Below are 13,498 nucleotides of genomic sequence, written 5' to 3'. Positions count from 1 at the left end.
TTCCGATCGACACCCACGTACAAACCCGGAAGCATGCATTTGGGAGGTCAGGGAGCCTAGCTGCCTCGCACGCCCTCGCCTCCACCTGGGCAGCGCCTGGAACACCCCCCCCCAATCCCCCACCCCAAAGCGGGAACTCGACTGCTGGTCTTCCCGTGGGGAGAGATTGGAGGTGGATTTATATTTATTCATTATCTTTTTCTGAATCTTCCCAGCTCTCCGCAGTGGGTTTGTGATACTTTTATAGTCTGAGTGAAGAGGAGGGACAAAAATGTTATCCTTAGAAAAAAATAGATTTCCCAACTGCAAGGAGAGCTGGAGGGACGTCTCCGCACTTCCGGGGCGCTGGGGGCGGGGGTGGGGGGAGTGGGCGGCCTCCAGGAGCTAAGTTATTCTGGTTTCTAGGCGCCTCTGCAGCTGGCGAGCTTTTTATAAAAAAGACAAGCCCCGCCCCTCGTCTCCTGAAGAGGAATCAGGGAGATCAGAATTTTCCTGGGGCCACACGCCCCCTGCCGGGTGTGGGGAACGGAGTTGGGGTGGAGGGCAGAGACCTGGAATGGAGGCCAAGGTCTCGTTCTTCCTCCCCTCCCCCAATTCTGACTTTTTCACATGAAGACGGATGTGACGGGTCACCTTGGACCCCAAAGTCTCCATCTCTGAGTCTCATTTTGCCAGGATGGAGGAGGGAGGACTCTCTGTCCCTGTCTTTTTAAACTCAGGAACCAGGGAGGAGTAAAGCATCTCCCACCCCTTGTCTGTATTGTTGGGTCTTTGAACCTCGCTCGTATCCTCCCTGTTTCCCAGGTTTTTTACCGCAGACTTTGCGAGTTTAAGGGACAGGCCGTTTTTCTGCCCTACTTCCTGCATTTCGTTGAATTTTTCTCTGGAAAATGGGGAGCAGGAAGGAAAGGGGTTCCTGGAGCGTTCGTTAGCCCCTTCCTTTTTTCTGGAAATTGGTGGGGAAGGGTGACTCTCTTGATCCCAATTTCTTCTTTCTTCATCTCAGAAACAGGGTGGAGCATCTACTAGCCCGGTCCCTTTTGGGGGTCTTACAGCTGAAATCAGACAGAGTCTATCTTGACCCCTATTTCCGCTTTTTCTTCTTTTCTACTTATGTTGAATCCAATAAATAGGAGACGTGGAGCATCTTCTCGAACCTCTGTTCCTCTTTTCTGAAATTGGGAATAGGGAGCGTTTAAGGAGAGGTCACAGCACCCTGGACTGAAAGGGGACCTCCTGAGTCTCCGACCTGGGTGCATGGGGGCGGGGAAGGGGAACACCCCCAGAAGACCCAGGCTCAGCCCAGGCCTCAACCTCTCGTCCCTTCAACCGCTCGGGAGCTGCCATTGGACAGGAGGAGGGCGTGACAATCTTTGATTGGCTACTTAGACCGTCGCTCGAGGACTTAAGCCAATGAGGAGGCGCCGCGCAGCCCCGCCTCCCTAACGCTAAAGAGAGGTGGAGCCGGCAGGCGATTCCACCCCTCCCGCACCGCTTCTGCTAGCTACTGGATGAGCTCGTTGGGCTCCGCCCCATTCTCATGTCAATCTGCGTGAGAGCCCCGCCCCTCCCGGCTCTGCGTGCTACCGTGGACCACATCCCCATCTGTGGCTCCTCCCTAAAATGGCGTCACGACCTCATCTGCATATTAAGCCCCGCCCCTCTCTGTGCAGGACGTCACCGCGGACTGCAGGGGCCTGAGCCGCTGCCGTCGCCTCCGCTGACACGCAGCCCCACATCAGCGCACTGGGGGCTCTGTCACCGCCGCTGCCAAAAAAGTCGCTGCCGCTAGGGTCGCCGCCGCATCAGTGTAGGGCAAGGTGAGCTCCCGGACGGTCCGGTGCGCTCCCTCTCGGAGCACATACATAACCTTCATTTGACTGATGGGCTGGGGTAGGGGGACGAAGTTGGCCGGCGTTAAATGAGGGGAAGGATGCGGCAGTCGCGAGCCTGGGGAGGGGTAGGGCCCCGGCTTCCTCTACCTGCCCTATCCTCACCCCCCACCCCCATCCCTCCACCCCCGGCTCTGCGGCGGAGGGGGAGGGGAGACGAGACGAGTGCCTTGCGGGAAGCTGTGCGCGCGGGAGGCTCCGTGCGTGCGCGTGCGCGTGGTGTGCACACGCGTGTGCGCGCCCGCCTGTGCGGGCGGATCTGTGTGTACCCTTGCTTGTGTACCAGGGTATTCTCGTGTGACCCCTTGGAGGTCCCGATCCAAGTTTGTGCGTGTTTCAGGCATGTGGAGGGAGACGCGTGGACTGTGCGTGTGCGTGCACAGCAATGTGCATATGTGCACGGAGATGCGTGCCCGTGTGGGTGACGTGTACTCGGCTGCACGGGTGGAGGACGCAGTGCGCACGGGTGGGTTTGCACATTTGTATATGCATGTCGGTGTGCAGACAGGCTCTGTCCCATGCACCGACTGTGTTCGACGCTCAGATATGCACGAGCGTGTCCGAGTGTGTGCCCTGCTGTGTGCACGTGAGCGTGTGCACGCCCCGCTCCTATCACGTGATGTAGCTGTCTCAGCCCGAGCTCTCCCAGCCTGAGAGTCTGGGAGGAGGACTGCGGACACGCGTCCCTGTGGTACCGTACACGCGTGTGCACGTGCGCCCGCGTGGCTCAGTTCTGAGGAACACGAATGATTGATAGGGGGCGGGGCCGGCCGTAGTCACCCCTCCAGGCGCAGCTGTAGTGCTTAGGTTACAGCCGGACCTGGGGAGCAGGCCTGCTGGAGGGGGCTGCAGGGGTGTCTCCATCCCCTTCGTTCTGAGGTCCTCCCCTGAAACCTCGGGCCTTTCAAGGTCATGGCCCGCCCTCTGCCGTGGGCCGCACCGTTAGTACTGGGGATCCTGATGGGATAAGGGTAATCTCCGTCCCTCTCTGGGAGCTCTCCATCCTGAGCCTGGGCTTGGGTGTTTGGGGGTGGAGGGAGACCCCTCACGCTCGCCTACGCTCCGCATCCCCAGATGGCATCCGCCACAGACTCTCGCTATGGGCAGAAGGAGTCCTCGGACCAGAACTTCGACTATATGTTCAAGATCCTCATCATCGGAAATAGCAGCGTGGGCAAGACGTCTTTCCTCTTCCGCTACGCAGACGACTCCTTCACGCCTGCCTTTGTCAGCACTGTAGGCATCGACTTCAAGGTCAAGACCATCTACCGAAACGATAAGAGGATCAAGCTGCAAATCTGGGTGGGTCCAGCTGGGGGGCTTCTGGCTTCATCACTCTCCCTCCCGAGAATAGCAGCCCCAGCTTTGCCTATTTCTTTCCTGTCTAGATTCATTCATTACACACTGGGCATTTATCAAGCACTTACTGTGTACAAGGGGCTAGAGGCACTGAAGAGAGGGCCCCTGTTCTTCCATCAGTACCTAATCAGTGCTCTTCAGGGGTGGGGAAGGAGCAAATGATGGGTCCTCTCCTGACCCTGACATCATCAGATGCATCATTTGCTTGGTGCCTCAGTGTCCCCACGTTCAAGTTCCTCCATGTGTGTCTGTATCAGGTTTCAGAGGGATCTTGACCCCCAACCTCATTCCCTGGGACAGGAGCAGGCTCCTCCGTCAGGGTCTTCTGGCCACTTTCCTCAACGCCCCCCGAGGCCTGAGGAAGCCTGCCAAATGCCAAGTCAGAACTGCTCGTTCCCTGCCCACAGTCCTTCCGCGGCTCCCACCTCACTCCGGGTAAAACCTGCACCCCCTCCTCGCAGCCAGACCCTGCCTAGTCTGCCGCTGTTGTTACCCCATCTCATCTGTCTCCTTCCATCTCTGTCTCAGCCTCTTCATTGTTCCTCAGATGTACCAAATGCAGTCCCACTTCGGGACATTTGCCCGGGCTGTGCCTTCTGCCTGGACCGTCCTTCCTCTGATCCCCACATGGCTCCCTCCCTCATCCTTCAAGTTTAAAATTGAAGGCAGCCCACGCTGCCCGTCCTTGTCGGGCATTTTTCTCCTCAGTCCTCGCCACCCTCTGACGATACATTTTCTACCTTTTCACAGGTTTATTGTCTGTTTCCTGCACTGGATTGTCAGTTTCACAAGGGCAGTGATTTTGGTCCATTTTGTTTACAGCTATGTCCCCAGTGCCCAGCACAGGGTGTGGCACAGGTACACGTGTGTTGAATGAATGAGGGAACGATTCTGTAGGTACCTTACGATGACTGGGTACCACATTCCCAGTGCAGGCAGCCAGCTCACTCTCCCTGACCCACTGTGCCTCTGGGCAAGCCCCTGCTCCTCTGGGCCTCGAGGGCGCTGGACCTGACCATCTCAGAGTTCATACCCACTCTGAGGAGTTTCCGTGTGTGTCCTCTCTGACACCCTGTCTCTTCTTCCCCAGGACACGGCGGGGCAAGAGCGGTATCGGACCATCACGACAGCCTACTACCGGGGCGCCATGGGCTTCATCCTCATGTACGACATCACCAACGAGGAGTCCTTCAATGCGGTGCAGGACTGGTGAGCGTGCCCCCACCTGCTCGCAGATGGTCTTCTGAGCTAGGCTTGGTGTAAAGCCTGGGGTACAGGCAGAGATCAGGGAGCCCCAGCCGCTTGGCAGAAATGTAAATAACAATATTGGGGTCCCAGCCCTGCTATCAGTCTATAATCATTAAAACAGTGTGGCATCAGCTCAAAATAATGGGAAGCAGGGTTTCAGGTGGAAAAATGAAACTGTAAACATACAGGAAAAAAAAATCTGGGAGCGACAGAAAATATGAAGACAGTTTGCATAGGTTAGAGGATATAAACATTGACATTTCCTGACTAGAGTAATGATACATTTTGAGAAAATGTTTGAATTTGTTAAAGAGCGAGAATTCTTCACTGGGGGTGGGGGGGATCTGGGAAGGATGGGAAAGGCTGCTTGAAAGAGGGACTCCCAAGAGCAGTGAACTGTGGGAGCAGACACCTGCAGAGTGTTCCTGGCAGGACAAAGACAGGGAGGAGGATCGAGCCTGCCTCCCTCAAGAATTAAAGAATTAATGGGAGGTGGGGGCTGGAGTGGGGGGAGGACGGGGAGAAGGGGGAGAGGGGGGCGGAGCTCAGATTCTCCAAGCCCTAACCCTCCTCTGTCACCACCTCCTCCAGGTCAACCCAGATCAAGACCTACTCATGGGACAATGCCCAGGTGCTGCTGGTGGGGAACAAGTGTGACATGGAGGATGAGCGGGTGGTGTCATCGGAACGCGGTCGGCAGCTGGCTGACCACCTGGGTGAGTACCGAGCGAGGCTGGACACCCACAGGCTAGGAAAGGGACACTGAGGCCCTGAAAGGGGAGGAGACACACCCAAAGTCTCACAGCAAAGCCAGGATTCGAGTCCAGATGATTCATACTTTCTGCAAGCTGGCCTTGATCCAGGGGCCATCTTTTTTTTTTAATTAATTAATTTATTTATTTTGGGCTGCATTGGGTCTTCACTGCTGTGCGTGGGCTTTCTCTAGTTGCGGCAAGTGGGGGCTACTCTTCGTTACGGTGCGTGGGCTTCTCATTGCAGTGGCTTCTCTTGCTGCGGAGCACGGGCTCCAGGCACGCAGGCTTCAGTAGCTGTAGCACGCAGGCTCAGTAGTGGTGGCTCGCGGGCTCTAGAGCACAGGCTCAGTAGTGGCGGCGCACGGGCTTAGTTGCTCCGCAGCATGTGGGATCTTCCCTGACCAGGGCTAGAACCCATGTCCCAACCTGCATTAGCAGGCGGATTCTTAACCACTGCGCCACCAGGGAAGCCCCTTGAGGTGAGTCTTGATGGATGCTTAGGAGTTTGCTCTGCAGGAGTTTCTGATTCATTCTGATACTCTCACTGCCCAGCCTTGTGCTGGGTGTTGCTGGGCCCCTGAGAGGCCTCCAGCTTTGTGAGAGAGGAAAGGACCTCAGCTGGGGGAGCCAGGCTCTGCCTGGCATAGGTAAGTCTTCCTGGAAGTGGGCCTTGGATCTGGTACTTAAAGAAAAAGGAGGTCTTTCAGACAGAAGAAACAGTGTGGGCAAAGGCCAGACATGGGAAAGATCCTTTTGGCAAAGTTTTATGTGACTGCAACATGAGGGTCACTTGGAGGAAATATGGCTGATCTCGCAGGGCCTGAAGCACGCGCTGAGGAGCCAGACTTTTCAGAGGGCAATAGGGAGCCATGGAGAGTGTGTGAACAGGGGAAGGCCTGGGTCTGAATGTCAGATGCCGCCAGGGCCAGGGCTCGGCTGGATGGTGGAAGCAGGGAAGTGGGTCTTACCAGGGCTCTGGGGACAATGAGAGGGGACAGTTTTAGGGTGAAGAAAGGAGTGCAGGAAATAAAGGCTGACTCAGTCCAGTGTTGCTTCCCCAAGGGACCTGTCAGTGCCTTTAACATGCAGTTGGCACTGGGAATCTCCAGGTGTTACCTGCCCTCAGAAAAGTGTCTCTGGGCGTGGGGGAACCAGGGTCCTCACCCCTCCCTTCCCTGACCACAGGGTTCGAGTTCTTTGAGGCGAGCGCCAAGGACAACATTAATGTCAAGCAGACCTTTGAGCGGCTGGTGGATGTCATCTGCGAGAAGATGTCCGAATCACTGGACACAGCCGATCCTGCAGTCACGGGCACCAAGCAGGGCCCACAGCTCACGGACCAGCAGGCGCCCCCCCACCAGGACTGCGCCTGCTGAGAGCCGCCCCGCCCCATCCTGGCCCCGCCCTCTGGGCCTGAGCCAGGGCCCCTACTGGCCGTGGGCGTGAGTCCCCTGCCCTGATTTAGCCCATCACCCTATTTATTATCGTAGCTATTTATTTATTTATTTATTGGAGATGTCCCCCAGGGGCTCGGGCACCCCACCTGCTCCGTGCCCCACCCTGTACATACAGCCCTGTTCCTGCTCTGCAGTGGCGTGTCGTGGCCCCGTGAACTCACCACTCACCCTTCTCTCCAGACCCCACCTTTTTATAAATTCACCCCCATCAACAGTTATCAGTTTTTACGTGGGGGCCGGATGACACCCCAGGGCAGTCTGGTTGCATGATGCAAGGTAGCCAGACCTGTCAGCCTCCTGGCTGTGACACGGTAGGTCCGGGTGGCTGCAGGCATCTCGACGTGGACCACGGGGTGGGTCAGAGCCAGGAAATGGCCCGCCTGGCTCCTCGCCCCCAAGGTTGTACCTTTTTTTGGAGGGGGGTGGGGGCTGCTGTGGATATTCACCACCCTGGGACACCACCTCTCACCAGACCTGTTCTGATGTCATGAGTGTCAAACATGCCCCCCAGTCCCCCCAGGAGATGTCATGACAACACTACACACACCCAATAAAGTGAATGGACGACACAGTGTCCCTATGAGCGCCGGCCTGCCAGTGCTGGCTTTGCCCATCCACAAGATTTTCAATTCCAAAGAGAATTTAATTCTCTGTACTTCCATAGTCCACGAACAGAGGATGAGACTGGAGGCTACACACCCCACCCAAGGCTCCACATTCTGGGGGCCCTGCTCCAAGTGTATGGGCGATGTCCCCACCTTGGTCCCAGAGTCCAGCCCGCAGGAGTGTTGAGGGCTTGGTACTAGCTGGCTGGCTGAGGCCCAGTGCTGAGGGTGGAACATCTGTCACCAGTCACTTGAGGCTCTCCCAGAAGGGTTGGGGTGATGACCAACCCTTCTGGTCCATCTTCATGGTTGTGTTCCAGACGGAGAAACAGAGGCCCGGCAGTGGGCTTGGAAGGGGCAGCCCAACCGGATGCCTAGGAATCAGGGTGGGCCTAGGACTGGGCCCAGAAGTCCGTTCCCCTTCCTGCCCAGGCGGCTGGTCAGCTGAGGGTCAGTCTTGCCCTGGCTGGCATGTGGTGGCAGTGTGGGGCAGCTCAGTCTGCACAGTGCCCAGGGCCACAGAGCCTGGGGGCGCTGGGGGGCCTGGGATCTGTCCACACAAGAGGATCTGGTTACAGGCGTTTGTTCATCCCTCTGGGCTCCTCACTGAACCCTCTTCCACCCGTCAGGGCTGGGGTCAGCCTTGCCGGACAGATGCGGCAGGGACCTGGCCGAGGTCACATCAGACAGAAGACGTGGGCTTGGTCTTCACCCCGCTAGTGATCAGCAACCCACCCACCCACCATGGGGTGCAGGTTGTCGCGGGCACAAGAGGCCCGCACCCTGGAGCATAGCTGTACTGCCATTTGGGGCTCACACGTGTGGCCCCCCCCAAGGAGTCCCCTGGGTCCTTGGTCTGCCCACTACGCTTACCCGGTATTTCAGATAGGAGAGGTATGTGTCCCAGCCCAGCGTCAGGCCGTTGATGTAGGTGACTCGGAACTGGGGAGGCACGAAGAGGAAATTCACCAGCTGCGCAACAGGCCACACGCACCAGTCAGCCTACGGGGAGGGGTGGAATGCAGTGAGAGGCGGGGCTGGGCGGGGCCGGGTGGCTGTGAGAGGTGGGGCTTTGAAAGGGGGTGCCTGTGAAAGGGAGAGGAGGGACAGATGCAAGGGGGCAGAGATGAAGGATAGGCGGGGCCTGGGCAGGCACACCCACCTTGTAGAATTCCCAGAACTTGTCCCGCAGCTCCCGGCAGCTCTCGCCCAGGGTCTGGCCCTCCAGGCAGCCAAGGCCTAGGAAGGAAACCAAGAAATGAGAGTGTCAGAGGCTGGGGAGTACGGAGTACGACAGCAGAGCGGGTGGGGTAGGACCCCTGAGGAACAGTGTCTCAGGCAGAGGAAACAGGACACTTAAAAGCCTTGTAGTGGGAAGGGCAGCACAGCAGGGTGGCTAAACAACAGAACAAGTCAAGTCGGGGAGAAGTGAGAGGAGAGAGGTCTGTCATGAATAATCGCGTACCCTGAGGGATGCGTACGCCACACACCCTTGTTGAGGCTGAGGCTATTTTATTACCGGTCCTAGGATGCTTGTGCCCTGTCAACGTCAGTCTCAGCTCCCCTTCCTCCAGCCTCAGAGCCTTTGCATGGGCTGTTCCCCCTGCCTTCTGGCTCCTTCTTCAAGTCTCAACTGAGTGTCTTCTCCTTTGGGACGTTCTCCCAACCACTGTCCAGGGCAGCCCCATCAGACACTGTCTTCATCCTTCCTACATTTAGCATCATTCTCTGTGATTCTGCCATTCACACTTGCCTCCACTGGGTCTGTCCTATCACCACTGTACCACAGCCTTCAGGAGGTGCATCAGTAATGGGTCTCCACATCCTTAACACAAAGTTGGCTCTGTCCCTCCCGACCTATGAGGGGCAAAGCCCAAGCTCATGGGGCTCCTTACCCAAGAAGTACCAGACGCCCAGCATGGGAGAGGCCACCAGTTGGTCGACGAGGACCTTCCCGAGGACGTTTGGGAGGCCACGGAAGCCAGATGCAGGGAGCAGGCGGTCCAGCCAGAGGTACCAGTAGTGCAGGAAAGGGCCCATGCTGCAGCCCACAGCAAACATGCTCGCTGTGGGCGGTCCAAGAGTCAGGGGGTGCATGTTAGGCCAGCAAAGCCCCCAATTCACTCCCTCCCTGTCTAAGACCTGGGTAAGCCTGACACTCTCCCAGAGCCCAACCCATTACTAGCCCCACTGCCACGTACCATTCCAAGAGCTGCGTTTGCATTTTCTTCCCTCATTCCCTCACCACCGTGGCAGAGGGTTCTACCATCGCCCCGCTTTCCAGAGGAGGAAACAGAGGCACAGCGGGTAGGGAAGTGTGGGACCAGGGCGCGATCCTAGGCTGGCTGGGGCCAGACGCTGCGCCCTTGACTACCCCGGGTGCAGCATCCTGTGCTCAACGCTAGATCTCTCAGTGCAAGACAGAGGGAACCGGACCAGGGGTTGGGCGGGGACCTGACCCTCAGGATGGGAGCGAACAGAAACCCCACGTATGATAGGGAATGAAGACCCCCGAGGGGGGAGGGGACAGAGATCAGGGAGGGGCTGTCTAGGGTGCACGCTGAGGTCAAGGGTCTTGCCAGGGACTGAGGTCACGGGTCATGGGTCACGGCACGCGGGTCCGGGTCACAGGTCTCCGAATTGAGGTTGGGGCCAAAGATCCTCTGGGGTCAAAGGCCAGCAGCACTTGCCCCCTCACCTGAGCGCCGCGTGTCAAACTTCTGGCCGGGCCGGGCGCGGATCTCCCAGGACTGGCGCGCTCCATCCCCGGCCGCCATGAGAGTGCCGCAGCCCAGCGTGTTGGTGACGAGCAACGCACGGCCTTGGAACAGGGGCTGCCCCGCGGCCCAAAGGCCGCGCAGCCAGCACCAGCCGCCGGACGCCATCGCCTGCCGGGACCTAGGAACTGGCACACCCGGCCGCCCTGCCCATGCCGGCCAATCCCCAGTCACCCCGCGTCCCGGATCCCCGCCTCGCGCCGTGCTACCCAATCGCACGCTGCCTTCGTGATTTGCATGCTGCCGCAAGTCACTGCAGCCAATCGCCGACCGCTTGCCTCTTCACTTTGCCCGCCCCGAGAGGTATCAGCCAATCAAAAGTCGGTATCCCGTCTAGAGGCTAATTGCCGAACGAAGCCGCACACCGCCTTCCGCGCCTTACGGGCCAATCGCAAATAGGCTTCGCGTCACACCACGCATGCCAATTGCTGTCGTTCTAACCTCGTTTTCCCGCCCCTATCAGCTCTGGCCTATGGGTAACCGCCTCCACACCCTTATTTGCCTGCCCAGTACTGAACTGGCCAATCGGAGACTCTCGCTGACTATCGTTAGGCTGGCAAATCACTGACTGTCATCCTGCGTCCCGCATTGAGATGGCCAATCTTGAACAACTCTACCGAGTTCTCTCTTGTAGTTGCCCTCCAGATTTCCAGATTCTCCCGAAATTCCTGAAAAGGGGATCGGACTGTGGCCGTGACTACCGGGGCGGAAGTCCAATCCCGCAGAGACTCGAGAAAGTGGGGGCGGGGCTACAGTTTTGCGGCGCGCGCAGGCCGCTGGGATTCTTGTGTAGACGTTGACGTTGGTCCTGACTACTGCTGGGTATCTGACCTCAGTTCAAGAATAATATAATTAAAACGTTAGGCACTGTTCTGGGCACATGACGTGCATTAAGACATTTCACAGCAACTTTGTGTTGCTGCAGGGACAGTTTTATCACCTTGTTATTTCCTGTGTTCCTGGAGGGGAAAATGTGAGTTTCAATGGAAATCTATGCGTTACCTACAGGAACAGCGTGTCGCAAACTGTCGCCTGTGGGCCAAATCCTGTCGGCGCCGGTTTTGGTGAGGCTCGCGAGCTAAGAATTCTCTTACCTTTTTTAATTGGTCGGTGAAAAAATCCAAATAATATTCTGGGACATGTGAAAATTATATGAAATTCAAATTTCCGAATCCATAAATAAAGCTATGTTGGAACACAGTCATGCCCATTTGTTTCTTTATTGTCTACTCTCATTACAATGAGCAGTTGGAACAAAGATTGTATGGTCTGCAAAAACTAAACTATTTACTATTTGACTCTTTACAAACAAATTTTTTTTCCTCTTTGTTAGAGGACACCCTTCAGGGTTTTCTGATTTTGATTCTATGGGAGATATTTTATAAACCCTGTGGTTATAACTGATAACAGGGAAAAATAATTCTTCCCTATAGACATGCAAATGAATTCTGCTGAGTGGAGAGATGCCCACCCCCAGTTTTTTGGCCTTCATTTGCACATTCATTTTACTGTGCTTGTTTTGTCTTGTTGTTTGGTTCTTCTTTGAAATGGGCTTAACGCCTGACCAGTTCCCTTTATTAACAACGAGTTAACAATTTTGAACACGTACTCATTTTTATTTCTGTATGAGAGTCGTGATTTTTACCTTTTTTGGGAAAATTATCCTTCAACACTTCCTACTGCTGTCAAGTAACTCAGTCTGGTATTCCAGGTTCCAGATTTCACTGCATTTTTGTGGAAAACCTCCAAAATGGTTAAAAGAGGGGGAAAAGTCAAATTAGGATTCACGAAACAGAGTCAGGTAAACTTTTTCAGCAGAGAAGTGCATTTCATGGTGGCTGAAGCCCTGGCAACTCCAAGAGGTAAGAGAATCTTGCTGATTCTCTATTTTTCTCATCTGTGTTTTCCTCTCTCTAGATAGGTGCCTTGTTTTTGATGCTTTTATGATGGGTAATGTCACCAGCATTAGAGGCATCAGGGACTGAGAATTTGGCTTTATGGTCTGACCATTTGGCAATCTCTATCAATGGATTACTGGTTTACTGGCTGAAAAGCAGTGGAGAATCCACTAAGAATTTAGTGCCCACCAGGAGGAACAGCTTTTGATGTCTAGACCTGTGATTTTGGGTGTTTCTGTTGAAGGAGTTTTCAGAACATGCCACCGCAAAATATGCTGCTCTGGTAGATTAATTATTTTGAGTTAAAGGCATTAGTAAGACTGCAAGATGCAACAAGGGCTCTTGGTCTTTCCTTTTTCTTACTGAAAGCAGGAAATAAAATTCCCATGGCAAAGGTGCCCTCCCTCTACTGGGAGGAAGAAACCCTCTTATCCCCAGAGACAGGGAGTCAAAGCTGAGAGAAATCTGTACAAATAGGTCTTGTTGAAATAACTCTTATCTTCCTTTAGTCTCCCCCATGTATTTTAGTTGCTTTTCTGCAGTTGACACTCTGTTCAACCTAGTAAATAACAAGTCTTTGGGTCTTCATTTTTCTTGCGAAGACTCCCACGTACATGTAAATAAATTTTTTATGCTTTTCCCCTGTTAATCTGTCTCGTGTGTCAGTCTCAGCCAGAGACTTGTGTGCCGAGAGCTTGGCTTGGCTTTCTGTCTGCTAGGGCATGCTGGTTTTGGTCCTACATGTCCAACCATCAGGTGAGAGCCCTGAGAATATGTAGATGGCCAGAAAGAAATGTGGGTTGCACCCCATTTGTGGCTAGGGTCCTACCGACTACTGGACCACTGTTGCCAGCCTCTGAGGGGAATTGTCTAAGTCTTTCTCTCTTTTGGCCATCTTTGGGAGTGGCTGTGGATCTTGAGAGAGCTGCCTTTTTTGCACCCTCTTTGGGGACCCCTCTATGGTTTAGTCATAGAAGGCTGATTGGTTTTGGTTTTGAATCACTTAGAATAGGTATGCTTTTGGTTAAAAAAAGAAGTTAAAAAAAAAAAAAGGGAGTTCAATACTGCCGGGAAAATTTACTGTTTGTCTGGGCTGAAACCTGATGATAAGATATTGAAAGGATTTTTTTTTTTAAAAGGAACTCTATGTCAGAAATTGGCTTTATTGGAGACATTCAGAGCCTGATTGGAACTATTTTCAAGGCCTTCTTCTTTCCTAAGCCAAAATGGAACTATGTACTCAGAGGGCTATTTGGAAATACACCGGCAAGAAAAAAAGTTTAAAAAGGCTTCTTCACAAATATTAGTAACTTGATCCATCTGCCAGAAACACACTTTGGATCCAAATTTTTTTTTTCTTCAATAATGAGTTAAAAATTCTTGTACCTGTCTCATGGCTAAAATTTAAAAATAAAAGTTATAAGATCTCTGCTTCTGTCTCTAGGTTTATGTTTGTCTATATACATGTGATATTCTTCTACCTCTGGGAAGTATTGCTAAAAATTAA

The 13,498-nt window shown here is 54.4% G+C and overlaps 2 protein-coding genes across 2 annotated transcripts; one reads left to right on the top strand and one right to left on the bottom strand.

The window, feature by feature from the left end:
- Positions 1–1,664: 1,664 nt before the first annotated feature.
- RAB3A (RAB3A, member RAS oncogene family) lies at positions 1,665–7,283 on the top strand. Its single transcript, XM_065873373.1, has 5 exons — positions 1,665–1,820; positions 2,967–3,194; positions 4,342–4,460; positions 5,091–5,215; positions 6,440–7,283. The coding sequence occupies exons 2-5, from the start codon at positions 2,967–2,969 to the stop codon at positions 6,628–6,630; spliced, it is 663 nt and encodes a 220-aa protein (XP_065729445.1). The 5' UTR covers positions 1,665–1,820; the 3' UTR covers positions 6,631–7,283.
- Positions 7,284–7,767: 484 nt separating this feature from the next.
- MPV17L2 (MPV17 mitochondrial inner membrane protein like 2) lies at positions 7,768–10,201 on the bottom strand. The gene is made up of 5 exons (XM_065873788.1): positions 10,015–10,201; positions 9,212–9,382; positions 8,479–8,555; positions 8,190–8,318; positions 7,768–7,866 (listed from the first exon to the last, which is right to left on the bottom strand). The coding sequence occupies exons 1-5, from the start codon at positions 10,199–10,201 to the stop codon at positions 7,768–7,770; spliced, it is 663 nt and encodes a 220-aa protein (XP_065729860.1).
- Positions 10,202–13,498: the final 3,297 nt, after the last annotated feature.

The sequence above is a fragment of the Phocoena phocoena genome, chromosome 3, assembly GCF_963924675.1.
Source record: "Phocoena phocoena chromosome 3, mPhoPho1.1, whole genome shotgun sequence".
Taxonomy (NCBI): domain Eukaryota; kingdom Metazoa; phylum Chordata; class Mammalia; order Artiodactyla; family Phocoenidae; genus Phocoena; species Phocoena phocoena.
The sequence above is the reverse complement of the archived record's forward strand: the minus strand, read 5'-3'. Positions and strand labels throughout refer to the sequence as shown.

Coding starts and splice junctions, on each gene's coding strand:
- RAB3A (XM_065873373.1), top strand. CDS start 2,967: ATGGCATCCGCCACAGACTCTCGCTATGGGCAGAAGGAGTCCTCGGAC. Junction 4,461..5,090: donor TTCAATGCGGTGCAGGACTG/GTGAGCGTGCCC, acceptor CACCTCCTCCAG/GTCAACCCAGATCAAGACCT. Junction 5,216..6,439: donor GCAGCTGGCTGACCACCTGG/GTGAGTACCGAG, acceptor CCCTGACCACAG/GGTTCGAGTTCTTTGAGGCG.
- MPV17L2 (XM_065873788.1), bottom strand. CDS start 10,201: ATGGCGTCCGGCGGCTGGTGCTGGCTGCGCGGCCTTTGGGCCGCGGGG. Junction 9,383..10,014: donor GTTTGACACGCGGCGCTCAG/GTGAGGGGGCAA, acceptor GACCGCCCACAG/CGAGCATGTTTGCTGTGGGC. Junction 8,319..8,478: donor AGTTCTGGGAATTCTACAAG/GTGGGTGTGCCT, acceptor CCCTCCCCGTAG/GCTGACTGGTGCGTGTGGCC.